We start from the raw sequence: 25,000 nt of genomic DNA, 5'->3' as shown, positions 1-25,000 counted from the left end.
GTGCCCGGGAGAGCAACGTGAGTGAAGAGAGAGTGTGCTGGGTGGGGTGGACGGGGCCTGGGAGTGGGCGTTGCCTAGAGGTTGGCTTGGCGGCTTCCTGGTTCAGGACAAGGGGGTCTTTGTGCACTTTCACACTCTCTGCCTGCCCACCCCCCAGAGCTGGGTTTGACCCACACCCGCAGTCCCACCAAGCCAGGGCCCCAGGGAAGGAAGCCTCATGCAATGTACTGGGCTCCAGGGTGGAATGGGGATGGGGTGGCGGCTGGCAGAATCAGAGCCTTGGTTGCTGGTCCCAGCTTGGCACTCCCCACAAGGATTCAGGCCTGCTCAGCTTGGAAGGCTTCCCATGTCATCTTAGAGGCAGAGAAGGGCAAGGGCTGGCTCAGGGTGACACAGCCAAGCATGGCCCCCCAAACCACGTGTTGGCTCGGGGCCTCCCCTCCTTATCCCTCTCTAGCTGGTCCTGGCCCATCCTCCCTCTGGGGTCCAGAAGGACAAGGGAAAGGGGCTCAGTGCGAGCCCAGCTGGTACCCAACTGCGTCTCTTCCGTGGGCAGTATGAGTCACCACTTTCCCACAGCCTGACATTCTGAGTTGACATTCTGCATTGATCCACAAAGGGCACAGCCCCCGCTCCCCTCGGCTCTAAGCCGCTGCACTTGGGGGACATCAGGAGGTATCCCCTCTGCTGCCCTCCCCTGTTTCCGTCCAGTCCTCCACCAAGTAAGGCTGATGGTCCCCAGATATGCAGGGGTTACCATGGCAACCGAGCAGCCATGTTATCCTAGCAACTGCGAGGTGGAGCTAGCCAAAGCCAGGCAGGTTAGAGAAGGTAGGTCAAACCCCTCCGTAAGTTTGACAGCTTTGGGATATAAAATCAGCATGCTGCTTGGCCTGGGAGACAGAGCAGGGGCTGGGGTTTGGGCTGTTGGTTCAGCCACCCCTGTGTGACCCTGGCTAAATTGCTTGCCCTCTCTGGGCCTCTGCTTTCCTCTCCCTCCCTGAGATGATTACATCCTCTCTCCTCTGTCCCCTCAGGTCACAATTGGTTCCTCTGGCCCCCAGGTGAGTCCCAGATGGAGAACAGGACACCCCTGCCCTCTTCAGTGGTGCTAGTCCATCTCACGGCATGTGGCCCCTTGGCTGTGTGTATATATCAGGGCTACCCAAGCCTGCATATATGTGGGGTGATTAGATGTGTGTGTGTGTGTGTGTGTGTGTGTGTGTGTATGTGTTGGAGAGACTAGGGGGTTGTGTGTATGTGAGGATGTTAAGAATTGCCCTTTTCTGAGGGCCTACTGTGCATGAGGCATTGGGCCACCCATTGGCACCATGACCTTCCTGAACCCCCTCAGGCATCTTGCCGGGTGGGTACTATCATTTTATTTCAGGGAAAACCGAGGCCCAGCTGTGCCCACGTGGGTGACTGGTGTGATTTTGTGTGTGTGTGTGTGTGTGTGTGACTACGTACATTTCTGGACACATGTTTGCACATGTGCAGGGGGGTGAACCCATATATCTGTGGGCCTGACAGGATCACAGAGCTTGTGGGTGATGTGCAAATGTGAGATTGCACACTTCTGTGTGCCTGTGAGTATATAATGTCATTCTTGGAGCCACCTCCACGTGCGTGCTAAGTGGTGCACACTTTACCTGCAGTGTCACATTTCTTCCTCACCGCAGCCCCTTGAGGTAGGTACTGACATGAATCCCATTTTATTGATGAAGAAACTGAGGTTCAGACAGTTCACATAACTTGCCCTGAGACACATGCTTGTAAGCGGTGGAGGTAGGATTTGAACTCGGGCAGCCTGACACTCACCGTCATGGGTGTCTGCCACTCCACATGTGTGTGTCCACGCACATGTGTCCCTGTGCCCCTGGGTGTGCTGTGTGTGAGCTAGCATGCTTGGGTTGGAGTGTGGGAGAAGAGATACCTTCTGCCTGAAACTACGGATTTGCCAAATATGGTCTTTTGGGGTGGGAGGGACAGGCGGATGAATGCGTATGGAATCCATATGCTGTGTGCTTGGGGGCGGGGGGGTTGGGGCAGGGCTATGCTCATTTACACACCCGTGTGTGGTGGAAGCGTGGAGAAGACCAGGATGGGGAGAGCTTCTTCAAGGCTCTCATGTGCTCCTCTGGTCCCAGCCCTTGTTTTGGTCTCATCCACAGAGAGGGAAAGGTGAGCAGGGCCTGCCCGGTCCATCAGGACCCAAGGGAGAGAAGGGAGCCCGGGTAAGTGCCCCGACCATGCCCACGGCAGGACGTTCCCACTTGTGCCCTGGGGTTGGGCCGGAATGTGAGCCATCATCCCATCATCTCAGATGGAAACCTGCAGCCTGGTCCAAACAGGGGATGAGGGTCGGGGTCTCTCTAGGGGTTAGTGTGCAGAAACCTGTATCTTCTAGGGGCACCTGCGACTATGGGATTCTTGGGCCCATCCTCCTCAAAACAGGTCTAGGATGGCTCCCCTAGGAGGCTGATCCCTTGCTCCCTACCTCTAGGGCAATGACTGTGTACGAATCTCCCCGGACGCCCCGCTTCAGGTAAGGCCTGGAGGAGAGGCCTGCTTTAGGGCCAATATGGGGTCAGCCCCTGAGGAAGGGGCTGTGCCCTCAGAGCCCATGGGGGTGACCCTGGGCCCCTCTCAACACCTTATCTCCCTGTTCAGTGTGCAGAAGGCCCAAAGGGAGAGAAGGGGGAGTCGGGAGCCTTGGTGAGTATGGGACCAGAGACAGGGCAGGGCAGCGGGGTCCTGGCCAGCCTCCCCCTCCTTTCCTCACCTCTCTTTTGTGTCCCCTCCTTATCTCAGGGACCCTCAGGACTCCCTGGCTCCACAGGCCAGAAGGTAATGGGCCAGGATTTTGAGGGGTGGGTGCCAGGGAGGTCTGCGAACCCTACAGACAGGAGGAGGGATGGTGTCACTGGGCCCAGAGTTGGTAGTACTCCCGAAGCCTCCCAGTCCTCCTGTCTTGTCCAAATTCCTACCAGACCTGGAGAGAAAAGCCACAGACTCCCTGAGCGAGTGGCCTGGCTGGTGGCAGTTCTTCCTGTTGTCTCCCCTCCTGTGAAGCCATTTAATCTCTGGGGAGGCTGAGACCACGCATCTAGAAAGCAGTTGTCCCTCCCCAGATGGAGCTGTCCTAGCTCTTCCAGCCCCTTCTCTCAGCCCCAGTCACTTTGCCTCTTCCTTCTTCAGGGCCAGAAAGGCGAGAAGGGAGACGGAGGCATCAAGGGCTCGCCAGGAAAGCCAGGCCGAGATGTACGGTGCTTGGGACCCTTCCTCAGCATGACCCCCACATCCCTCAGCACGTGGTCCTGAAACGCTGGACTATAACCCTGGGAATCTAACCCACTACTCTGCTCAGACAGAGCAGAGACCCAGGGAGGGGAGAACTGTGCCCCAGGAGGGGGCAGAAAAGGGCCTGACCCTGGGCATCCTGACTCCCAGCCTAGGAGCCCCTGACCTCCAATGTCCTGACATTGACATCTAATGACCTCGGGGCACTGGGTGAAGTCAGGCTTTGGGACAGGGCGGGGAGGGTGGGCAGCTGGGTATTTCCACATCCCAGTGGGGCTGCTGTCCCCGGGAGGTGCCAGGCCTCAGCCATTCTTAGACCCTCCCCCTGCCCACAGGGCCGGCCAGGAGAGATCTGTGTCATGGGGCCCAAAGGGCAGAAGGTGAGTTGTGGGCGTCTGAGGGGTGAAGAGTGGGTGGTGGGGTTGAGGCGGTGGCTCTCTCATACCCACCTTATGTCTGTGCCAGGGAGACCCTGGCTTTGTTGGGCCTGAGGGGCTGGCGGGAGAGCCTGGGCCCCCTGGCCTCCCTGGGCCCGCCGGGATAGGACTTCCTGGGACCCCGGTGAGTACCCCTTGCCCCTCCTGCCCTCCTTTCCTCAGAGACCCTTCTCCTTCCTGGCCAGGGGTGGGGAGGTAAGGCTTGGTCCCAGGGGGCCTGGTTGGGGGAAAGGGCCAGAGTGGATCTCACTGTAATGTGAGGGCCCTGGGAAGCCCCTGCCTGACCCTGTTTCTGCCCTCAGGGGGACCCAGGTGGCCCTCCAGGCCCCAAGGGAGACAAGGTAAGCACAAACAGGAACAGGGGCACATGCGGGAGGCCCCCTGCTGAGTGGGAGGAGAGAGGAGAATGGGGCCGGGGTGGCCGGGGCAGCAGGGACAGCAGGGGGGAGAAGGGAGGTGGCTGGCATGCTGGGGAAGGGGCTAGGGGGCTGGGCCCCTCAGTGGGCAGTGTCCCCATCCCAGTGCTTGCTGACGTGGGAGCCTTGGCCTGGGTTGCAGGCACAGGGACGGGCAGGCCTAAGTCTGGTAATGACCGGAGTGGCCTAATTGGAGGGCCCAAGCTCATTTTAGGGCCTTATGCCTTGACAAGCAGAAAGCCCTGGAAATGTCTTTCTGCTGTGGTTCCTCTGGGGTCACCCGTGTCACCTCCAAACGTGCTGCACTGGGGAAGGGGCACATAGAAGCCTCATGTTCTCCCTTCCTTTGCAACCAGAAGGACTCGGGTTAGACATGGAGAAGAACAGGCAACAGGAAGGGAGTGTTTGTTGACAGAACCGACTGAGAGGAGATGGGAGATTTGGCGAGATTGTCCTGCCATCCAGAGAGGGAACTGGATGGCAAAGGGGTGCATGGGCTGAGGTCACGGCCAGAAGCCTCCCCCTTAACCCTTCTTCTGACCACAGGGCAGCTCCGGAGTGCCGGGAAAGGAAGGTCCTGGTGGGAAACCTGTGAGTGACCCCAATCTGGTGGGGGAGGGGAGCCGCTGCCCACCATGCCCAGGCCTCGTCTACCAAGGCCTCCAGAGAGAGAGGGGCTAGGTCCTCGGGCCCTCTCTGCTGTGGCACTAATGCTCACTGCTTCTCCAACAGGGGAAGCCAGGGGTTCCAGGGCTGAAGGGAGAGAAGGTGAGTCCCAGGCTTGGTTACCCCAGGTTCGGATGGGAGGGCAAGCCTCTCTCTCAAGGTGACACTGAGCATCAAGGGCGCTGGGCCTGGGACCCTCCTCGGGGGACCCCCACCCCTTCTTTGTTCCTATGGTGTGTGTGTGATTACTAAATAAAGGGCCTGGCTTTGGAGTTACACAGACAGGTTCAAATCCCACCTCGACCACGCACATGAACACAGTTCTATGAGCTTTTCCTTTTGCCCAAGTTTCCACACCTCTACATGGGACACAGTGATTTCTTAGGGCTTGTTGTGAGGATGTAGTTGTTTTTTTTTTTTTTTTTTTTTTTGAGGATGTAGTTTTTGATGTCCAGGAATCGTAAGCTGAATGAATGAGTCGGTTGAACAGAAAGCCCCCTCAGTGTTCCTGCTGTCTACTTTGCCCTGGCCCGCCCCATGCCTAGAGCTCCTTGTCTTCCGCAGGGTCTTAGCCCCAACTTGTCCACTCATGCTCTCTCCCTTCTGCTAGGGTGACCCCTGCGAAGTGTGCCCAACGCTGCCTGAAGGGTTCCAGAACTTTGTGGGGCTCCCTGGAAAGCCAGGGCCCAAGGGAGAACCGGGTGATCCTGCACCAGCCAGGGTGAGTGCCCAGGGTGGCCCCTGTGGGACTCCATCAAAAAACCAGGGGGCATAATCATGGAGAGGAGCTGGGCAGAGGGGCTGGAAACTTCTCATGGCCATAGAGACACTGTGGGCAGAGAGTCTAGGCTCTTAGCTCCATGGGGGTGGGGGCTGAACTATAGAGTTTAGGGCTGGGCTAGAAGGTCACCCCAGGTCTCCATGGCAACCAACCAGGGTTCTCCCAGCCAAGGCTTAAGATGCCTTTTGGGCAAGCTGGGGTGGAGCCAACCCTTATAGTGAGTGAGATTGTGCCCTCCTCCTGGGATTGGGTATTGGTTGGAGGTGGAGGAAAGGAGCGGGCAGGACTGGGTTATGGTCCTGGGCTGGACTCTGTACTCCACTCCCTCACAGACCCTTTTTTTCAGGAGGGCCTGGAAGCTGTTGGACAAAAGGGTGATCGGGTATGTACCCGCACTTCTGGCGGGGTAGCTTAGCCTGGCCTCATTTCCTCCATCTGTCACATGGGTTGATGAGACCCAGCTCTGAGGTGCTGACCTTGAATCCCCTGGGACCCCTGGGTGTTTGAAGGGTTTGTGGTATGTGACATTGCTGTCCTCATATATGGCTCGGAAATTTGGGGTGCCCCAACATACCCAGTCTCTCAGCCCATAAACCTTTTCTCCCTGTAGGGTGAGCCTGGCATCCAAGGCCTCAAAGGAGAAAAGGTGAGGGACCCTGTTCTCTGGCTGACCCCTCCTGACTACTGGGAGCCTTTCTGATCCATTCTCTTCCTTCCCCAGGGGGAGTCCTGCTTGTCCTGCAGCTCAGCCATAGCAGCCCAACATCTTGGGCCCTCTATAGGGCCCAAAGGAGATGTGGGCCCTCCTGGCCTCGGTTTGCCTGGCCTTCCGGTGAGTGACTGCTGCCTCCTAGCCAGGCCAGGCCACGCCAGCCCATCTTTGCCACAGTGGTGGCCTCCCTGGCTCCTTAGGCTCTGAGTCTCAAGGCAGAGACCAGGAGGGAGGCCCTGAGGCAGGTTCTCCAGGCCTGTAGCCCGGTGTCTCCCTCCACCCTTGCACTGCCCCGGGACTCCCTCTTAGAACCCCTGAGTGCCCATCTGTATAACAGAGGTAGTTGTTCAGCTACCTGCAGGGTTGTGGGATTTGTAATTCTGAGCTGGCCTTTCTCTTTCTGGGTGGACACTGGGACCCATGGAGTCTTGGAGGGATGGGAGTGGGGGGATGCAGTGACTGTGACTTGATTGTTTTTCAGGGGAAAGTTGGAGCTCCAGGGCCGACAGGGCTGAAAGGAGAGAAGGTGAGACCTGGTTAGATGTCAGGAACACCGGGGTCTTCTTGGCCCGGAGGCAGGGGAGGGGGCCCCTGGACGGGGAATAGGGACAACATAGACAAGAGATCAAACTGTAAATCCACAGAGAAATAAATTCATCAGTGTTTTGCAGACTGGAGTCAAAGAATTGACTTCTGAGAGCCCGCATGTTCTCCAAGAAAGTTCCTTAGTGTTGTATTTTTAATTTACTGATAATCCAAAACAATTAAGTACATTCAAGACTACCTTATAATAAAATAATAATAACCCTTCTTTACCACTTACTTTGTGCCGAGCAGCATTCCAAGGGCTTGTAGGTGTATTGACTTGTTTCCTCCTCCCAAAACCTCATAGGGTAGGTACTCCATTATTCCCATTTTCTGGATGAGGAAACGGAGGTCCAGAAAGGCCAAGTAAACTGCTCAAAGTCACATGGGTGTTTGGGTGCAGACCTGGGATTTGAGCCCAGGGAATGTGCCTGCAGAGTTGGTCATCTTCCCTGCTCGGCTGGGTTACTCAATTTCAGTGCCATGTGAACGTTTGTATTTGTGGTTGCACTGGAGACAAATGACAGCGTTGAACTAATAATGCAGTGTTACTCAAATGGGGGTCCTGTGGGTATACAAGCGTTCAAGTGTGAGAAACACTGGAATATACGTTCAGACTCCGCTCTACAAGGCAAACCGTGCCTGTCATTTCTCAAATGGAGCTTTGTGTCCCCGCCCCACACTTGTTTCCTCTTCCGGTCCCCCCATCTCTGTAAATGGCATATACCGAGTTCCTCAAACCTCCTCAAACCCCAAACCGTGCAGCATCCTTGATTCCTCCCATCTCCACATCATCTCCTCCATTTGACAGTTCTGCCGCAGCACCTCTCTCAACTCCACCTGCTTTGCTCACCTCCACGACCGCCACTTCGTCTGGGTCCCATCATCTCTCACTGGGATGGTGGCGGCAGCCCCTTAGCGGGCCTGCCTGTGGCCACTGCAGCTCTTAAACTTTTTCATCCAGTAGCTAATGGGGCTTTGTTAAAAAAGAAGAGAAAATAACAAAACAAAACAAATAAAAACCTCAGGTTACATTATTTCCTTGCTTAAAATCCTTCTATGACTCGACTTTGTACTGAAGGCCTTCTGTGCCTAACAAGACCCTGGATGCCTGGCCCTGCCTGCCTTGAAGGTTCATCTGGTTTTCCTCTCCCCACTTCCTGTGCCTTAGATGTGCTGCCCTCCTTACTTTCTGGAATATGTCAAGAATGTTCCCACCTCTTAGATTTTGTACTTGTGGCTCCCGCTGTCTAGAACGGTTTTCCTCTCTACCTCCCCCTATTCTTTCATTGGCTGGCCTTTGTGTCGTCTTTCTGATAATAATTGTGGCTAACACTTCTCTGACCATCCTGTCTAAAGTGGCCTCCCCCGCCTACTTTGTCTCATCGCCCTGTTTATTTCCTTCACAGCACTCATCGCTATTCAGTTACAATTATTTAAAAGTTCTTGGTGTCCCTACAAGCGTGTAAGCTCCACAAGTGTGTTTGTCTGTGCTGTTCACTGCTACCTACCGGCACCTCGCTGAGTGCACGGTGTGTACAGGCATCCAGCGAGTGACTGTTGGATAAATGAATTCGTGATCTTTGTGTGCTGGGCCAGAGCTGAGGGTTGGGCTGGGATTCTGCAGAGTGAGGCTGGGGACAGAAACAGGCTGGCCACAGACTCCCCTGAGGACCTTGGGGAAATCCCTTTTCCTCTCGGGGTCTCAGTTTCCCTAGCCAGGAAATGAGGTGGGTAGTTGGGGGTCCCAAGGGGTTATTTGTGTAGTTTGGGGCTTGGGAATGACCTAGAGTGGCCTCCTCACTTTGACCCTGTGTTCTCTGCTTTGCTCTCAGGGTAATTTCGGGGAGGCAGGGCCAGCCGGCAGTCTGGTAAGTGAGCTGTGGATGGCAACAGCTCTGGGGGGAAGGACAAGGTGGGACGCGGGGAGATGAGAGGCCCCAGCAAGGCCCAGGCAGTTGCTGGGCATCACACACGGCTTCTTATCACACAGGGGCCTCCAGGGCCAGTGGGACCCACAGGCATCAAGGGGGAGAAGGTGAGTTGAAGACGTTCCCCGTGCTGCAGCCAGCGCCAGCTTCCCAAACACACGCTTATCCTGCTCTATTTCAAACCCTCAGAGGCTCCCCACTGCCTGAGGGTAACGTCTGATTCCTTAGCATGATGTCAGGACCCCTGAGGCCTTGGCCCCCACCTTCGCTTCTTACCTGTTTTCCCACAATGTCTCCTGAGATATCCCTTGGCAAGCACAGGTGCTACGTCAGGCCGGGCTACGTTCCCCAGCCCCAGATTCCAAACCTGCCTGGGGTCCCCCAACTCTGTGTCCTTGCTTGGCAGGGGGAGCCTTGTGAGTCATGCAGAGCCCTGTCCAAGCACCAGGATGGGGAAAGCCACGTGGTGGCCTTGCCTGGGCCTCCCGGAGAGAAGGGGGAGCCTGGGCATCCAGGTTTTGGCCTGCCAGGAAAGCAGGTGAGTTCTGGGCCCTGTGGAGGTGGGATACAGGCAGGGCTTGAGGGGGACAGGGGCTGCCTGGGTCTCTAGGCTCCCTGTGCAGTGGGGAGTAGGTGGGAGTGTGTGGAGGGGTCAGTGCCTCTGTCCCCAGAGGGAGCTGGCCTGACAGGCCTCTGCCCTTCGTCCTGGGACACAGCATGGCCGGGTATGCAGAAAAACCACCAGCCTGGAACCAGACAGACCTGGGTTCGAAGTCCAGATCTGCCTTTTACTAGCCCTTTGGCTTGACCAGTTACTTCCCCTCTCTGTGCCTCTGTCTCCTATGCATGGTGTTGTTGTAAAGCCTAGGAACGATGTGTGTGAAGAACTTAGCAGCACACAATAAGCATATTCAAGAAATGATAATTACCACTGTGGCGATTATTATTGTTACTGCTTTACTAATAGCAGTGAATGCTGACATAGTGTACGTCATGAGCCATGCACTGTTTCACGTATATCAGCTATATCAGCTTGTCTAATCTCACAAGAACCCTACGAGGTAGAAGCCTGTGCTCTTTTTATTGTCCCCATTTGACAGATAAAGAAACCGAGGCACAAAGAGGTTAAGTAACTTGCCCAGGATCACCCAGGCAGGGAGCCTGGCTCAAGTCTCTTCTCTTGAATATCGCTTCACTAGAATGAGAGCAGAGATTTTGACCTGTCTTGTATATTATATATTCCCGGAGTCTAACACAGTGCCAGACAATTAAGGGTGTCTACTATGAGTGAATGGGTGCTGGAAGTGCTTTCTCCTCAGGGCAAAGCTGGAGAGCATGGATTGAAGGGGCAGAAGGTAAGATAATTTGGTGGGCACGGGTGGGCACCACCTCCTCTCAGATGCCCTCCCCACCTCCTATTCCTGATTGCCCTGTGCCCACTCTCCACTTCCTGCCCAGCCCCCAGCCCCAGTGAAGGGCTCTGAGTGCCTGCAGGTCCCAAGAGGGCACCGTGCCCTGCCCTCCTTGAACCCTACTCCAGCTGGATCACCTCTGCCCTCTTTGAACCCTACTCCTTACAGGGCGATGCTGGGAATCCCGGAGACCCTGGAATACCGGGCACCATGGGGCGGCCGGGACTGCCGGGAGAGGCTGGGGATCGGGGCCCTGCAGGGTCAAAAGGAGAAAAGGTCAGTCAGGCAGGGGGCAGTTTTTTGCATGAGCAGAAAGAGGTTAGGCTGAGAGCTAGTGAGGGGAAGGACTTGGGGTCAGGCTGTGAGCCTCAGGGGATGCCAGAATCACTGGGTGGAGGCGCCTCGGCTATTCTCCGAGGCAGGGAGGAGAGCTAGGCGTGTCAGGGGCCGATTTTGATACCCCAGGCCGAGGAGGGGTCAGCGGAGGGGCAGAGCTTTCAGAAGGGCACAAGGATCCCCTTTCCGATGTCTCCTCCCGGCTTGGCTGCCAGGCCTGGCTCACGAGCTCCTGGCTGTGCCCATCTCTGACCAGGGTGATGGCTGCACTGCCTGCCCCAGCCTGCAGGGGGCGTTGACCGACAGGGCAGGACTGCCTGGGAAGCCAGGCCCGAAAGGAGATCCGGGACCGGAAGGCGTGGGCCGGCCTGGTAAACCGGTGAGTTCTGGCTACCTGCCCTCTTGTCCTTCCCTCCCTGGGCTTTCCTTCTCTCCCTCCTGCCCCCTTTCCCCCGAGGGACCCATGGCCACCTGTGTCTTTTAGGGCCAGCCTGGTCTACCAGGAGTTCAAGGACCCCCAGGACTGAAGGGCATACAGGTGTGTGTGAGTGTGAGGGCCTGGGCTGCAGCTCTGTGTGGGTGAGGGTGCGGATGCGGAGATGCGTGGGGACGGTGGGCCTGGAGGGGGGAATGGAGATCAGCTGCAGAGCAGGGAGGTGGCGGAGGTGGAGGAGGTCCAGGAGGAGGGGCTGGGACAGGGGAGAAGGGTGAGTGGGGAATCTCAAGCGCAGGCTTGTCTTTCTGCCTCTTCAGGGAGAGCCAGGGCCTCCAGGAGTGGGAGTCCAGGGGCCCCAGGTGAGTCTCCAGCCTTACGTTTGCCTGCTTGCCTCCCAGCACTTCCCTTAGCCAGCTGCTCACTCCCACCTGCCCCCCAGACCTCAGAGCTGTGCCTGCCCCCAGATGCTCAAGGGCACAGCCCTGGCCTGCGGTTGTTTTCTGTTGGAGACTTTGGGTTTGACCCCCTGCCCCTCTCTGACCCTCAGAGTCTCCTTGTGGAGCTCTCCTGAGTTTGGGCTGGCAGACACCCCACCCCAGACCAGGTCTGCCGGCGGGGCAGGTTGGCTTGGGCAGCTGTGGCCCAGTCTGCCTTTTCTGACTTGCAGGGGGAGCCTGGAGCCATGGGTTTGCCTGGCATTCAGGTACGTCTGCCTCGGGCCTGGAGGAGATGGGCAGGCGAAGGGGCCGCTCTAGGATAGAGATAACTAAGTGTGCTTCCATCTGCAGGGGCTTGTGGGACCTCGGGGGCCACCTGGCCCTGCTGGAGAGAAGGGTGCCAAGGTGAGCCTCTGCCTGCTTGGGCTCTAGACTTGTAACACTTCGGAATGTCCTGGCAGTGGGCACGGGGGACATGGGAGCTGAGGGATGTTCGTCAGAGGGCTGCCCAAGGCCTGGTCTCACCTGCTGGATTGTAGCTAGCTTCAAACTCTGGCCCTGCAACCTTTGTACCCTCTCTTCCACAGGGATCTCCAGGGGTGAAAGGAGCCACTGGGCCTGTGGGACCTGCTGGTGCCAGTGTCTCTGGGCCTCCGGTAAGGGCCCCCCCAACCCGGCGCTCCACACTGGGGATATTGCTTGGACCAAGGGCGTTGCCGCCAGGAAGAGGGCATGGGGTTGACCCTGCCTGTCCCAGCAGCATGGGGGATGGGAGGAGAGAGGCCTCAGCCTGGCCCGGCCTGGGAGAAGGAAGACCGCCCTGTTTGCGGGGAGCCCCTGAAGAATGATAGTATTGAACACCACCAGTTTTTGAGCAGTGACGGTGCTGAGGCCCTGTGCTAAGCTCTAAACAAACAGAGATTCGCTTAATCCTCACAACAGCCCGGCTATGATTATCCCCATTTCACAGATGAGGAAACTGAAGGCCAGAGAGTGAGGAGACAGAGCCGGGACTTGAACCCAGGTCTGTCTGACTCAAAGCCCATATGTTCTGCCCGCCACCCTCCACTTCAGACCTTGGAGTCATTCGGGATCATCTAAAACAGTGCTGCCCCATAGAACTCTCTGCCCTGCCTGAGATGTGGCCACCAGCCCCACATGGCTGTTGAACACTCAGAATGTAGCTAGTGTGACTGAAGAACTAAACTTTAGATTTAATTTTAATTATTTTAAATTTAAGTAGCCGCATGTGGCTATTGGCTACCGTACTAGCCCGCACAGATCTATTTAGACCAGCAACACTTTCAACCTTGTTACCCTCAAGGACCTCCCTTTATTGCTGTCCCACCAGTGATTCCCATGTTCTGAAAGATGTGTCTGTTGAACAAATTGCATAGATTAGGTAATAATATACGCATTTCCTCATTTTTATTCATCAAAGACCTGTATAATAATAGCTAGCTTCGACTCCACATGAACCCACTAGAATTTTTTAAGATGATATAATTCTAGCCTAAATCAAAGAAATGCTACCTTTCAGCCAGCCTGTGCCATGCCAGGTTGTGGGCAAATGTATAATTTTTCCTAGGCTTTTGGTAATGTTGAAAATAGCCCGTGAACTGTATCTTTTCTGTCTTTATGGATCCCTAGAGAAATTCCAGACCCAGTTTGGGAATCACAGATGGATTCCTCCTGAGGGTGCGCTGAAGCCCAGAGGGGCCGCGGCCTTGCCCAGGTCCCCACCGTCCGTGTGGTTGCCTAGCACAGCTGGGTAGTCAGGGTACCCGCCTGTCCCGGGGAGCTCCCGGTAAAGGCGGAGGTGGAGGTGAAGGCGGCCCTGGTCCTCAGGGAGCTTTGAGTCCCACGTGCGAAGGTGGCCTGTCCCGCAGGACAGCAGCCGTCAGAAAGCCCTGCTGACTTCTCCAGACCGTCTTCCCTCAAGTTGAATCCCATCCGGGAGGTTTCCCAATTCTGGCGCCACACTCACTAGTTGTGTGACCTTAGGCCAGTGACAGCCTCTCAGGGCCTTCAATTCCTTGTTGACAAATCGGGGCTGAAATTCCTGTCTCCTCCTTAAATCAACTGAGAGAACTGTTATGATGGAGAGAATTGTGTCAAACTCTAAAGGGTAAGAGGACAGAGCAGGGACTTTGGGCCACACAGACCTGGGTGCAGCCGTGCTGTTGGGTCTATTACAAAATGTCTTTAAGCCTCTGTTTCCTCACCTGTATAATGGAACAATACCATCCTGCAGGGCTGGGAGTGGGGATTCCATCCAGTGCTCCCTGACGGGTGCTTGGCCCAGTGTCTGATACCCAGAAAGTGCTCGGGAAACGCCAGTGTTCTTCCTCCTTCCTCCTCGCCTTGTCTCTTGGGCCTCAGTCTCCTACTCTAGGACATGGGCACTGGGATGTGGGTTCCAGGGGAGCCTGGCACTGCTTCTGTTTGTCTTATCACCCCCGCTCCCCGGCTGGCAGGCCAGATGGCTGGCTGCTGTTCAGCCTCACCTGCTGACCCTGGGCTCTCTCCCTTCAGGGCCCTGATGGGCAGCAAGGACAGACTGGACTTCCAGGACCCAGAGGGATGCTGGTGAGTACCGTGTCGTGGGGCAGCGGGAAGCCACAGCTGGCCCTTTCTCCACACCCCTATCTACTCATCCCCCTGTGTTTCTTCCCTGCAGGGTGAAAAGGGAGCGCAGGGAGAAAAGGTAAGTCCCAGGGACCTGTGACCGATACTTGGGGGGAAATTAGCAGCCCCTGGAGCTCTGCCACCCAGGGGACCCTCTGCACTTGGCTGTAGCCCTGGACAGAAGGATGGGTGCTGAGGAGTCATCCTGGTCTCCTTGCCACCCACTAGCTCCCTCGTTGCTGGCCCAGGGCTCAACCAGGATCCCAGGAGACCCAGAGAGCTCCAAGGCCCCCATGGGGGGAAGCTGCATTTTCAGATGGACGCTGAGTTACAGGACAGGGGAAGGAACTGAGTTCAGAAGGACTAATGAGAGGACAGGGATATGAGGGACCAGGAGAGAAGGGCATGGAAGCCAGGCTGGGCCAAGGGGAATGGGGCTGAATACTTATGCAGCAGCAGACAATGATGAAGCTAAAAATGCAGTAACACCAAGAGCTGTTGATGGCTGAGTGCTTGGCACTTGGCAGGAACTCTATATACATTCATCCATTCCATCCTCATGACAGTCTATGCATTTGGTATTATTATCCCCATTTTATGGATGAGGAGACTGAGGTTCATGGAGGTTGAACAGATTACCCAAGGGTACAGTCAAAAGAGGCCGAACCTGGATTTAAACCCTGCCCTCTCCATCTCTAGAGCCTGCCCTGCCTCCCAGCTGTTGATTTCCAGAGGGTCCTCCATCCTCGCCCCGTGCTGACAAAGGCTCTTTTCTTTTCAGGGTGAGCCAGGGGAGTGCTCCTGCCCCTCCCGAGGGGACCCCATCTTCTCTGGCATGCCGGTAAGTGGTGCCGAGAGCCTTCCCCCCCGGCCTGGGGGTGAGGCCTGGCTTCCGGCCTTGTGCCCAAGACGCACAGGCCCCTGCGCCCCAGCCAACTGCGTCCCCACGCAGCCCTGTGCTTGGTGTGGACGTTGCCTATAACCTCTCCCCTTCTTTTGCGATCCCCACTCCCACCCAGGGTGCTCCGGGACTTTGGATGGGCAGCTCCTGGCAGCAGGGCCCGCAGGTGTGTGTCGCTTGTCTCCTCTGTCTCTCCTCTTGTCTGCCAGCGCCCCGAGGCTTGCCCATCCTAATGCCGGCGCCCCCAGCAATGGGGCAGAACTTTCTTCTGAATCTGATGGTTTCTTCTCTCCTTCAGGGTCCTCCGGGTGTTCCCGGACCACCAGGCCCCCCTGGAATGCCTGGGCTTCAGGTAAAGAGGGAGAGGAGAAGAGGGGGTCAAGGCAACAGGGCGCATGCCCTGTGCTGGACCCCAAGCGTGCCGCTCCCCTGCCCCAATGCTTGTATGTGTCATTTCTCACTCCTTGGGCTCCCGCTTCCCAGAGTGGCACGGAGGGCGCACTGGTCCCTGAGGGCAGGCTGTGTGTACTCCCAGACCTTTTTTGAGGAATGCCCTGTTGTTGTAGCCCAGGTACCCCACTGACACCTGTGTCAAGCTCGGGCCTTGGTCAGCTGTCAGGAACCCAGAACCTGGGTCAGCTAACAATCCTTGACACTGGTGCAGAGCTCACCATTTTGGAGCAGCGTTCAACATTCATTCATGCAACGAAAGTTTTGCACACCTAGTATTTTCCAGGCACTGTATTAGGTGCTGGCAACACAGCAGTGGACAGAATGAAATCTCTGCCCTCTGGGAGCTTGCATTCTCTTAAGAGAGACGGGCGATAAGCAAGAGAAATAAATAAAATATAGTATGTTAGAAAGTGATATGTCCTGATAGGAAGGTTAAAGCAGGGAGTGAGGATAGGAAATGGGAGGAGCCCAGGGAAGATATTTGAGAAAAGTGTTGAAAAGAAGGGGATGTTTAAATCAAGACTTAAAGGAAAAAAAGGGAAAAAGAAAAAATAAAAAGACTTGAAGGAAGTGAGGAGAGAGCCTGCAAAGGAGAGTATTCCTGACAGATAGACAAGGGAGCAGGTACGAAGGCCCCAGGGGTGGGAACGTGCCTGCCGTGTTTGGAGAATAGGAAGGCGGCCAGGGAGCGAGGGGAGAGTAGTAGGAGTTGAGGTCCTTGTGGCGTCATGATTAGAGTGTGTGTTCCAGAACCAGGCAGCCTGACTTTGAATCACAGCTCTGCTACGTGTTAGCTTTATGATGCTGGGTAAGTTACTTACCCTCTCTGTGTCTCAGTTCCTTCATCTGTTAAGTGGAGATATTGTAATTACAGAACCTACCTCATGGGGCTTTTGTGAGTATTAAACAAGTTAATGCATGCTAAATGTGTAGAACCTTGCCTGGCATATAGTGAATGCTCGGAAGGCATTAGCCATCATTATGACAACAACTACTGTTATGATTTCACATCCATTCTCTCGCATCTGTTTGAGCCTTACATCAACTCCAATAGGAAGGCAGTGGATCCCGAAGTCACAGCTGGGCACACTGAGGTTCTGGGAGGTGAAATATCTTGTCTGAAGTCAGCAGCTACGAATTGGCAGTGCTGGACTGGGTCTTTCCCATGCAGGGTACTTTCTTCTGCCCTCCACTGCCCTGCAGGGTGGCTCCCCAAGGTTTACATGCCAGGCTGCACTTCCCAGAGGCCCTAGGAGGCATAGACAGTAGCTTCTGTGCGTCTGGCTCTCAGCTCCTGGAAGAGTGAGTCTCACCTGAAAAGGCAGAGCATGGAAGCTTTTTACAAACGACTCCCCCCTGCCCTGATGATTTTATATATACTCCCCTTCACCCTGGGCTGAGAATCTGCTCTGGTGGGCCCCCTTTGCTGATGGGAGCCTCTGTCAGTATTCCAATTCTCTGTCTCATTGAGAGCTCAGAATTAGAGCCAACTCTGTGTCCCCCACAGGCCAGCCACACCTTTACCAAGTGTCTGGGTTTCCTGCTGCACTGCCAGGAAACAGGAATCAGGCTGCAGGGGGCTTGCAGTTTGCCTGGAGAAGCGTGAGGGTCATTTCAAAGTGACCCATTAACAAGTGCACGCAGATGTCATGTGAACCCTGCCAAGACATGTTGGGGGAACGAGGCAGAAAAGAGTGACTGCCACCGAGTTTGGTTCCAGGCACCAGAGTCCTCTTCTGGCACCAGTGCTGGAGACCAAGCTGAGGCTGCTGCTTGCAGGCACCTGCCCTGTGCCAGGCAGGGTGCAGGTCCCCTTCCCTGGTCGTCTCCTGCAGTCCTTTCAAGGAAGGGAGGGCCCAGCAGCTCCTCTCTTCAGGTGCAGGAACAGGCTCAGAGATTGACAGCATCCAGAGCTCCAGTAATCCCCATCCATTCCTACAGACGTTAAGAAGCGTGCGGCTCTGTAGCTAGTAGACAGTGCATAGGTAGCTCTTCACTTCTACAGTAGAACAAGTGGGAGGTATAGTTCTGGTCGCGCAGGAAGAGAAAATCACAAAGTATCAGGCTTGAACTAACGCAGACAATGGAGAGTGGGGCAGGGGGTGAATGATAATTTAGGGGCATAATTAGAATTAGCCCGGTCACGGTGTTTCCCCCGTGCCAGGGGCTGTTCTAAGCACTTTGCCTTCTTAGCTCATTGAGGACTCGGAGTGAGCAGAGCTGGGTGACGGCACGTGGAGGTGCAGGAGGGGCCGGGGGAGACGGACTCCAGGTCTGACTCAGGCCTGGTGGAGCCTGGCCTGAAATCGGGTGGGCTGCCAGGGAGGGTAACATGTTCTGTTGCTGGGAGCTGGGACTTGAAGGGAGGCCAGCTCTCAGAGCGGGCCAAGGAAATCCCGTGTGGGGGGGGTGGAGTGAGCAGCAGTGCTTTCGCTCAGCATGCCTCCTCCAGGTCGGGCACTGGGGATTTAAAACCGAGCACACTCCCTTCCTCCACGGGGTACTTAATATGCAGATGAGCATTGGGAGTCTGTAAGGGGAACAGAGTCTGGGTGGTAAACATTTAACGTGAGCATCCCTCGTGCCACGCTCTGTACTAAGCTCCTTAGAGCCGTGATCTCCTTTAAGCCTCACCACAAACTACCACTGTTTTACAGAAAAGGAAACTGAGGCACAGAGATTTCCCCCCACCTCCCCGCAAGGAACCTGACAAAAGTTGTACAGGTAGTTAGTTAGAATTTGCACCTAGATGGCTCTGACTCCCAGGCCTCCACCCGGTGTGTGCATGAGTGTTCTGGCCACTGTCTTTTGAGGAATGATGCAGAAATAGTGGTTAAGAGAGGGGGTGAAGCCAGTGGTCCTCAATCTGAATCTCACCTCTGTGCCTTGCTCGTCCTGTGACCTTTAGCAAGTGGCTTGCCTCTCTGAGTTCTTCGTCTTGTTTTTAAGATGGAGATAACGCTTACCTCACAACCGAACAACTGTGGTGATTAAATGAGAAAATATAGTGAGAAAATATAGGAAAAGTACTTAGCACAGAAAGAAATAATAGTTATTTACTATATAGAAGACCCACTGCCCTAACATGTAGGGGAGGAAAGCATTTGGACTGGTTTTGCTGGGGGTGGGTCACCCCTCTGGGCCTCCTCAGCTCCCCCTACAAAGAGTCTGGAGACTTTAGAGCTGAGGACAGACATCAGCCAGGGCTCTCAGCTCTTCAGGATGAGGGGGAGGGGCAGTGGCGATGGTGAGAAAGAATCTGGGTGACCTGCGGGCTAGAGAGAGGTGTCCACTCACCCGTGTCTCTTCTTGGCTGCAGGGAGTGCCTGGGAACAACGGTTTGCCAGGACAGCCTGGGCTGACTGCAGAGCTGGTAGGTACTGGCCTGGACTCACTGTCCACGCCTCCCCTGCTCTTCCCAGGGCTGAGCTTGCCGTGCTAGCGCCCTTAGCCGCTGTGGGGGTCCCTCTTCCCTCCGTCTTCCGAGGCTGGGAGAAACCTGGATGCCACGTGGCTTCCCGAGGCTGCACCTGGTGCCGTAAGTCTCCGTCCCCCTTCCGCTCGCCCTCTGAGCCCTCGTGTGTGTCTGTCTCTTGCAGGGATCCTTGCCCATTGAACAGCACGTCCTTAAGGTAAGACAGTCAGAGGGAGGGCGTAGGAGCTGGAAGGGGTTCCCCTCGGGGGATCGTTGTAGTAAGCGCTCAGCTGCGCGGCACCACACACAGAGAGCTGCAGGTGGGGCTGTTTGTGGGGGCCGTGCATGCCAGGCACCTGGCTGAGGGCGCCTAGTCAGGGGCCGGCTCGGAAGAGACCCCCCGTCAGTGTTTGCCGAGCGAGTGTTTGAAGGGATCCTGCGAAGGCACCCAGGTGGCCATGGGTGCTCTGGGCAGTGGTAACTCGGAGACCTGCCCTCAGCAGTTGCCAGTGAGGTCACACGGGGGCAGGGCAGGGCAGGTGAACGTGCACTTGGAGGGCAGTCAGGCAGGGATTTGCGAAGGTTATGTTCTATGATAGGACTGGGTAGGGGCCTGGAAGAAGGCTCCGGCTCTCCTCTGCTCGATCCAGAAAGAATCCAGGGAGGAGAAGGGATTTGAGAGGTGATTCTAGTGGGGCAAGAAAGGGGACTTGGGGCCTGAAGGGAGAGTTGGCCTGTGCCAGGGTCTGTCAGTAGCACTGAGACCATGCTCGAGGGCTGTGGCCTGGTCTGATCTCCCACGCTGGGCACCACGGGTGACACAGCCCTTCCTTGCTCAGTTACCTCTAGAGACCAGATCAGGACTCTTCCCTCCTCCAGCTCAGCATCCTTTGGGGTCCCTCCCACGCCTTGGCCTCCAGAGCCCCCGTCCTGGTCACCCCCTTCTAGCACTGGCTGGTCAGTGCCCTGGAGCTCCCACGACCCCAGTGGTCCTGGTCAGGACAGAGCATGGGGACCACCTGCCCCGCCCCTGCTCTGGACAGCAGTCATCTCCAGAAGCAGCCTGAGGTCGGGTTATCCTTCTGGCAGCGGTTACAGGTTGGATCACGGCAGGGTTGTGGCAGTGAACCCCCGCTCTTCTGCCCTAGGCCTCTGGCAAGCCAGGGTTCCCCAAGTCCTGCCCCCGGGCAAGTGATTATGCAACTCCAAATGCAGGATTCGACATTTCTCTGTGTAACGTGTCGTCTGATGGCTTCTTGATCAAGTGCTCCACCGAGGGCCCCCAGCAGGAACTGAGTGTGGTCTGGAGAAGGGGTCAGATGGGCACCGACAGCCCAGAGGAAGCCTGGGCCTGTGGACAGAGCGCTTCCTTGGCCCTCAGACAGACCAAGGTCCAATCCAGGGTCCCACTTACCTTAGTCAGTCAGTCATGCTGTCTCTTTGGGCCTCGGCTTTCTCATCTCCAGAGTGCTTATAAGATGACCTGCCTCATTGCACTGTCAGGGTTGAATGTGATAATGTGCAGGGCCTGCCACCATTGCTGGCATCATGGGTGCTGAGTAAATGACAACCATTATCATTGAGCTTTGCCGCGAACAGTGGAGGTGGAGCAGCGACTCCTCTAGGGGCCCATGGACATCCCGCCAGGCCGTGGATAGATGCCAGGCTCCCGAGTCCTCTGAAATTGTAGTCTCGCTTTCACTGGTAGGTTTCATTTTGAGGGGAAGCGGACTCACAGCTTCCCTCAAACTCTCAGAGAGGTCTGTGACCCAAAGAGGTTAAAGCCTCCAGGTAAGAGGAGGACTTTCTTGTCAGGAAGACTTCAGGCCCCGCCCACTGGGGAGCCTGTAACAGCCGGGATCCACTGGGAAGCGCAGGGCAGGCCCCATCCCAGAGGCTGTCTGCGAAGGGCCTGGCTCCTCCTGCAGCTGTTTCCTTTGCTCCCTTGGGCAGAGAAGCTGGTGTTTGGAGCTGGCCTTTTCAGTCTAAATCCTCGTGGCTTGTCCTCACACTGGGTGCAGGTTGCAGGAACAGCCGGGACAGATGGTCCCTCCGCGGGCCCCTCCGCCTCCTCCCACACGCCTGTCTGGAAAGTGGCGTCGGCTTGGCCCTACCGGAGCTTCTTCCTGGAGGAAACTCAAAGCCAGTGTTGGGATCGGGTCCCTTGAGGATACAGCAAAGCTGCCGCAGACATGTGGCTGGGGAGGAAGAGAGTGGGTGGGTGCCGGCCAGCAGGATGCCACTGGCTGAGTTCGGAGTGGGTTTCCCCCATGCGGCCCACCCTGGCCTTCTCCGACCCCGGGCCCCACGCCACCCCCCCTTTTTCTCATCAGAGCATCTGCGGGGACTGTGTCCAGAGGCAGACGGCCCACCCGGTGGCCCTCCTGGAAAGTGGAGAGAAGGGAGACCAGGGCATCCCCGGCGTGCCAGGCCTCGACGGCTGCACCCGGGTAGGAGACTGGGCTCGGGGTGGCCTTGGTGCAGGGCGAGCTCCCGGCTGCCCCCGCTGACCGGGCCTCTGGCTGTCGTCCGCAGTGCTTCATGGAGCGGGAGCGCCCGAGGGCCGAGGAGGCCCGGGTGAGTGGGCCTCCGTCTTCCCTTCACCCCTGGCCCCGAGCCCCACGGGGCTGCTCACACTCACCGTCCATCCCGCTCCAGGGGGACAACGGCGAGGGAGATCTGGGCTGTGCAGGGAGCCCCGGCCTGCCCGGTCCTCCGGGACTGCCCGGCCAGAGAGGAGAAGAGGTAAGGGCAGGGCCCTTGCCTGGGCTGGAGCCCGAGGCAGCTGGAGTCTCCACTTAAATGACTCTCAGTTCCCGAGGGCAGTTTCCTTCCTGCCAAAAGTCTTCTCGGGCCCTCCGAGGCCTTAGGTCACCGGCGCCCCTCGCTGCTCTGGCCTCACCTGCTCTCCTGGCACCGGGCCTCCTCACAGCTCTGGGCCCTGGGCCACTCTTCCTCCCCTGGCCTTGCTGCTTCCTCAGCCTGCAGCTCTCCTCCAAGGCCCGCTCCTTCACCCCTTCAGCCCTTTGCTCACATATCACCTTCTCAGTGAGACACTCCCCGACCACCCTCTCTAAAATAGAACTCCCACACCCGTGCTCGAAGCCCAGTCCCTCTCTCTGCCCCACACTCCTCACTGTCTGGCGTCCTGTGTATTCCCTTCATTTGGGAACACGCCGCAGGTGTCTACTGAGCACTGCCCGTGTGCCAGCCTCTGTTCCATGCATTACTGTCCACCTCTCCCCAGAATATAAGCGCCACAAGGTGGGGATTTTAATGTTCCATTTGTCATTGTGTCCTCAGCCCCTGGACCAGTGCCCAGTACATAATAGCTGCTCGATAAATGTTTGTTGGATGATTGAATGAACCGAATGAAAGGTTTAACGTCAGCTTTAGCATCCTGCTCTGACAGCACTGCCTGTTGACTCGGTCTGTGGCAGGCTGGGAGGAGGGCTGCGGAGACCTCAGGGCGCTGTGGGCCTGAGCCTCTTCATCCATATTCCCTGGCTTCCTTTGCAGGGTCCGCCCGGCCTGAGGGGCTCCCCGGGTCTTCCAGGCCCTATTGTAAGTATCTGTGGGTTTCCTGGCCTGCTTGAGAGGCTCTCAGAGGGGTTGTAAAGCCAGACACCGTTCTGCTGCCTTGTCTCCGGGAAGCTGGGCAGGACAGAGAGGGAACTTCCTTTCCCTCTCCTTTCCCTCGTCAGAGCATCTGCGGGGACTGTGGCCTCCCACCACCGAATCCCCAGAACCGGCCTGCTCCGCCCCGCCCTCTGCCTGTGGTCCTGCTTAGAGGAAGCCCTCAGGGCGCATCCTTGTTTCTGCAGCCCCGCCCCCGCTGTGTTTTGCACCCATGGCTCACGGTCTGGGCAGCCAGGAAAGCGTGTGCCAACCTTCAGACAGGGGCCAGGGGCTAAGATGGAGCGGCCCTCTACCGCTCTGTAGGGCCATCTCTAAGACAAGCCTACAAAGGCTAGACTAGGAGCATCTACCCTGGAGTCCTCTGTGGTGTTGATATGGCAGGAACATAGAAGTGACTAGGAAAGCCTGGAAGAACTGAAAGTGCTTGCTTTGGAGGAAAAAAAAAAAAGCTGGTGGGAGCCTCTTAGAACCGGGGAGCCCCCACCTGGGGGCTCATGGAGGTCAGGTAACAGGCATGATGGGCTTCCACTCTGGCACCAGGATTCACTCGGACTCGGGAAGACTTGGGCAGGTGGTTTGACTCTGGGGGCTGTTGCGCATCTCTACTGATGGCAGAGCCATTCTTCCTGGAGCCGAGGCGAGGAGCAGGTGTCTTCTGGGCCAAGGCTTGGGATGAGTCTCTTTTCCAGCTGCCTTGAAAATATTCCCGTGACTTCCTCTCCCCGTGCCCTCTCAGCCCCAGACTGTGACCCAGGGTTACTGTGCTTGTGAGATGTGACCTGCCTGTTTCTCCCACCAGGGCCCCCCAGGTTTTCCTGGTGCTGTTGGCTCCCCCGGATTGCCTGTAAGAACCTAGCGCTGCTCGACCTCCCCTTCCCCTGCCAGCCAGGTCTCTGTGGCTTTTGCTTGTCTCCCTTCCTGTCGTGCCCCGGCCCCCCTCCTCCATGTTTGTCCTTGTCCCCCCGCAGGCTCGGTAGCTAACGACACAGGTTCCCTGAGGTCCCAGCAGCTTGGACGGCCTCCCAGTCTCTGACTTCTTTTCGTTTCTCCCTTCTCCCTCTTCTCCTGCTTTCTCTCCCTCATCTTCTCTCTTCTCCCCCCTTCCGTTTCCCTTTTTTCTCTCCCACAATCACACATCACTCCCCCTAAATCCTCCGGAGCTATTTTACCTTCTTATTTTAAGCTGGTGCCTCTAGGGGCCTCTTTATCCCTGCCTTCTCACTCTGCCTCCTGCTTCTCCCACCTTTGGTGTTGACTGAAGATTTGCTGAAAGTAGTTCTTGGGGCCCTGCCAGGCACCTGGCCCAGAGCCCGGCAGAGATGCCAAAGCTTTAGGGCTTCACACTGCAGGCTGGCACAGGTTTGCTGCCCTGCTACTTGGCAGGGCTGTCCAGAGGCGCCCCAGGGATTTCAAGGCGGCCACGCTTGCAACTTTTCCCATCATCCTAGAGGAAACTTCCTCCTCTTCCTTTCCTCTTCTTTGGCTCTGGTCCCAGTCTGCTCTGAGGCTGGGCACGTGATGCCAGCAGTAGGGCTTCTGGGTGTCGTGGGGCCCTGCCCCTCTGTGCCCAGTGTCTTGGCCGCCTCCTTCTGCCGGGTGTCGTTAATTGCTCTGCCTTCGTCATCGTCACAAGTATGTTTGAGTCATCCTCATCCTTACTGTTGCTCCCTCCTGGGTCATGGAAACTAACCTCCTGTTTGTCAGATCTCGTGTTCCTGGGGCCTAGCTCCTCTCCTCCCAGGCCTGGTGATGGAGGCTCAGGGAGCAAGGCCTCTCCTTGTCACAGCTCCATCTGTCCCCACGTCCTCATCCTGGCCGGACCTTGTCTGTTTCTGCTTGCTTGGGTGAAGGGGCCATCTGTCCGTCTAGCCATCTGTCTTGTGTTGTGGAAAGGTTTGGGTGCCGTTTCTTGAGGGCACGAGGGAGAAGGGGCAGACACGGCCCCGTAATGGTGCGGTGCCTCCACGTAGGCCAGGGCGAGGAGTGAGGGGGGACGGGGGCTCTGGCTTTGACTGAAATGGATATCCCTTTCCACCTAGAAAGTGACAGGGACTGCTCTGGAGGGAGCCTTCCCATGTCCCTCCCCAGCATCCCTAAAAGAATGTGATTTTTGGCTGGGGCGGGGGGCTTGGAGAGGTAAGTGTTGGGAGTCTGGTGATACATTTTGGTGGGAAGCATCACTCTAGGGACACCTCTCTGGACAGTTGCCCCTCAGGGGGAGCACATGTGTCACCCTCCTAAAGGCGCACCCCAGACAGTGGCCACCGTGGGGCACACGAATGACAGCCACCTGAGAAGTACCTTCTGAGAGTCACCCGACTGGGCGGGCATATCTCTGTGGTGACCTGTCTTGGGGGGCATGCTCCTGAGAGGCACCCTTACGTGGGAATGTACACCTCTGATAGTTACCCTTCTGGGCACACCCCCTATGGTCACTTTGCTGGGGACCCTAGGGGGGCCACCAGCAGCCCCCCACCTTTGCCTAGAATGGGGACAGAAGGCTGGGGGGCTG

At 56.7% G+C, this 25,000-nt stretch overlaps 2 protein-coding genes across 2 annotated transcripts in view; both read left to right on the top strand.

The window, feature by feature from the left end:
• Positions 1-9, top strand: part of HCRTR1 (hypocretin receptor 1) — a gene marked incomplete at its 3' end in the record, with an annotated part of 3,356 nt that extends 3,347 nt beyond the window's left edge. Inside the window, exon 5 of the mRNA XM_055083219.1 lies at positions 1-9. Within this exon, the coding sequence (XP_054939194.1) occupies positions 1-9 (9 nt within the window).
• A 2-nt stretch (positions 10-11) lies between these two features.
• Positions 12-23,617, top strand: COL16A1 (collagen type XVI alpha 1 chain; the record flags this gene model as incomplete). Its single annotated transcript, XM_028488042.2, has 40 exons — positions 12-17; positions 1,038-1,064; positions 2,175-2,237; positions 2,507-2,548; positions 2,674-2,718; positions 2,815-2,850; positions 3,202-3,264; positions 3,639-3,683; positions 3,769-3,864; positions 4,043-4,081; positions 4,703-4,747; positions 4,889-4,924; positions 5,433-5,543; positions 5,950-5,985; positions 6,214-6,249; positions 6,325-6,435; positions 6,797-6,841; positions 8,736-8,771; positions 8,894-8,938; positions 9,238-9,369; positions 10,151-10,186; positions 10,412-10,519; positions 10,836-10,958; positions 11,064-11,117; positions 11,333-11,374; positions 11,683-11,718; positions 11,804-11,857; positions 12,040-12,108; positions 13,988-14,041; positions 14,133-14,159; positions 14,862-14,921; positions 15,100-15,147; positions 15,280-15,333; positions 18,754-18,807; positions 19,034-19,066; positions 21,183-21,299; positions 21,385-21,426; positions 21,508-21,594; positions 22,369-22,413; positions 23,288-23,617. Coding segments are annotated over 40 exons (2,295 nt in total), but the record flags the coding sequence as incomplete, so codon positions are not given.
• Between the last annotated feature and the right edge of the window lie 1,383 nt (positions 23,618-25,000).

The sequence above is a fragment of the Physeter macrocephalus genome, chromosome 3, assembly GCF_002837175.3.
Source record: "Physeter macrocephalus isolate SW-GA chromosome 3, ASM283717v5, whole genome shotgun sequence".
In the NCBI taxonomy this organism is placed as follows: domain Eukaryota; kingdom Metazoa; phylum Chordata; class Mammalia; order Artiodactyla; family Physeteridae; genus Physeter; species Physeter macrocephalus.
Note: the sequence above shows the minus strand (reverse complement) of the source record. Positions and strands in the feature narration are given on the sequence as shown.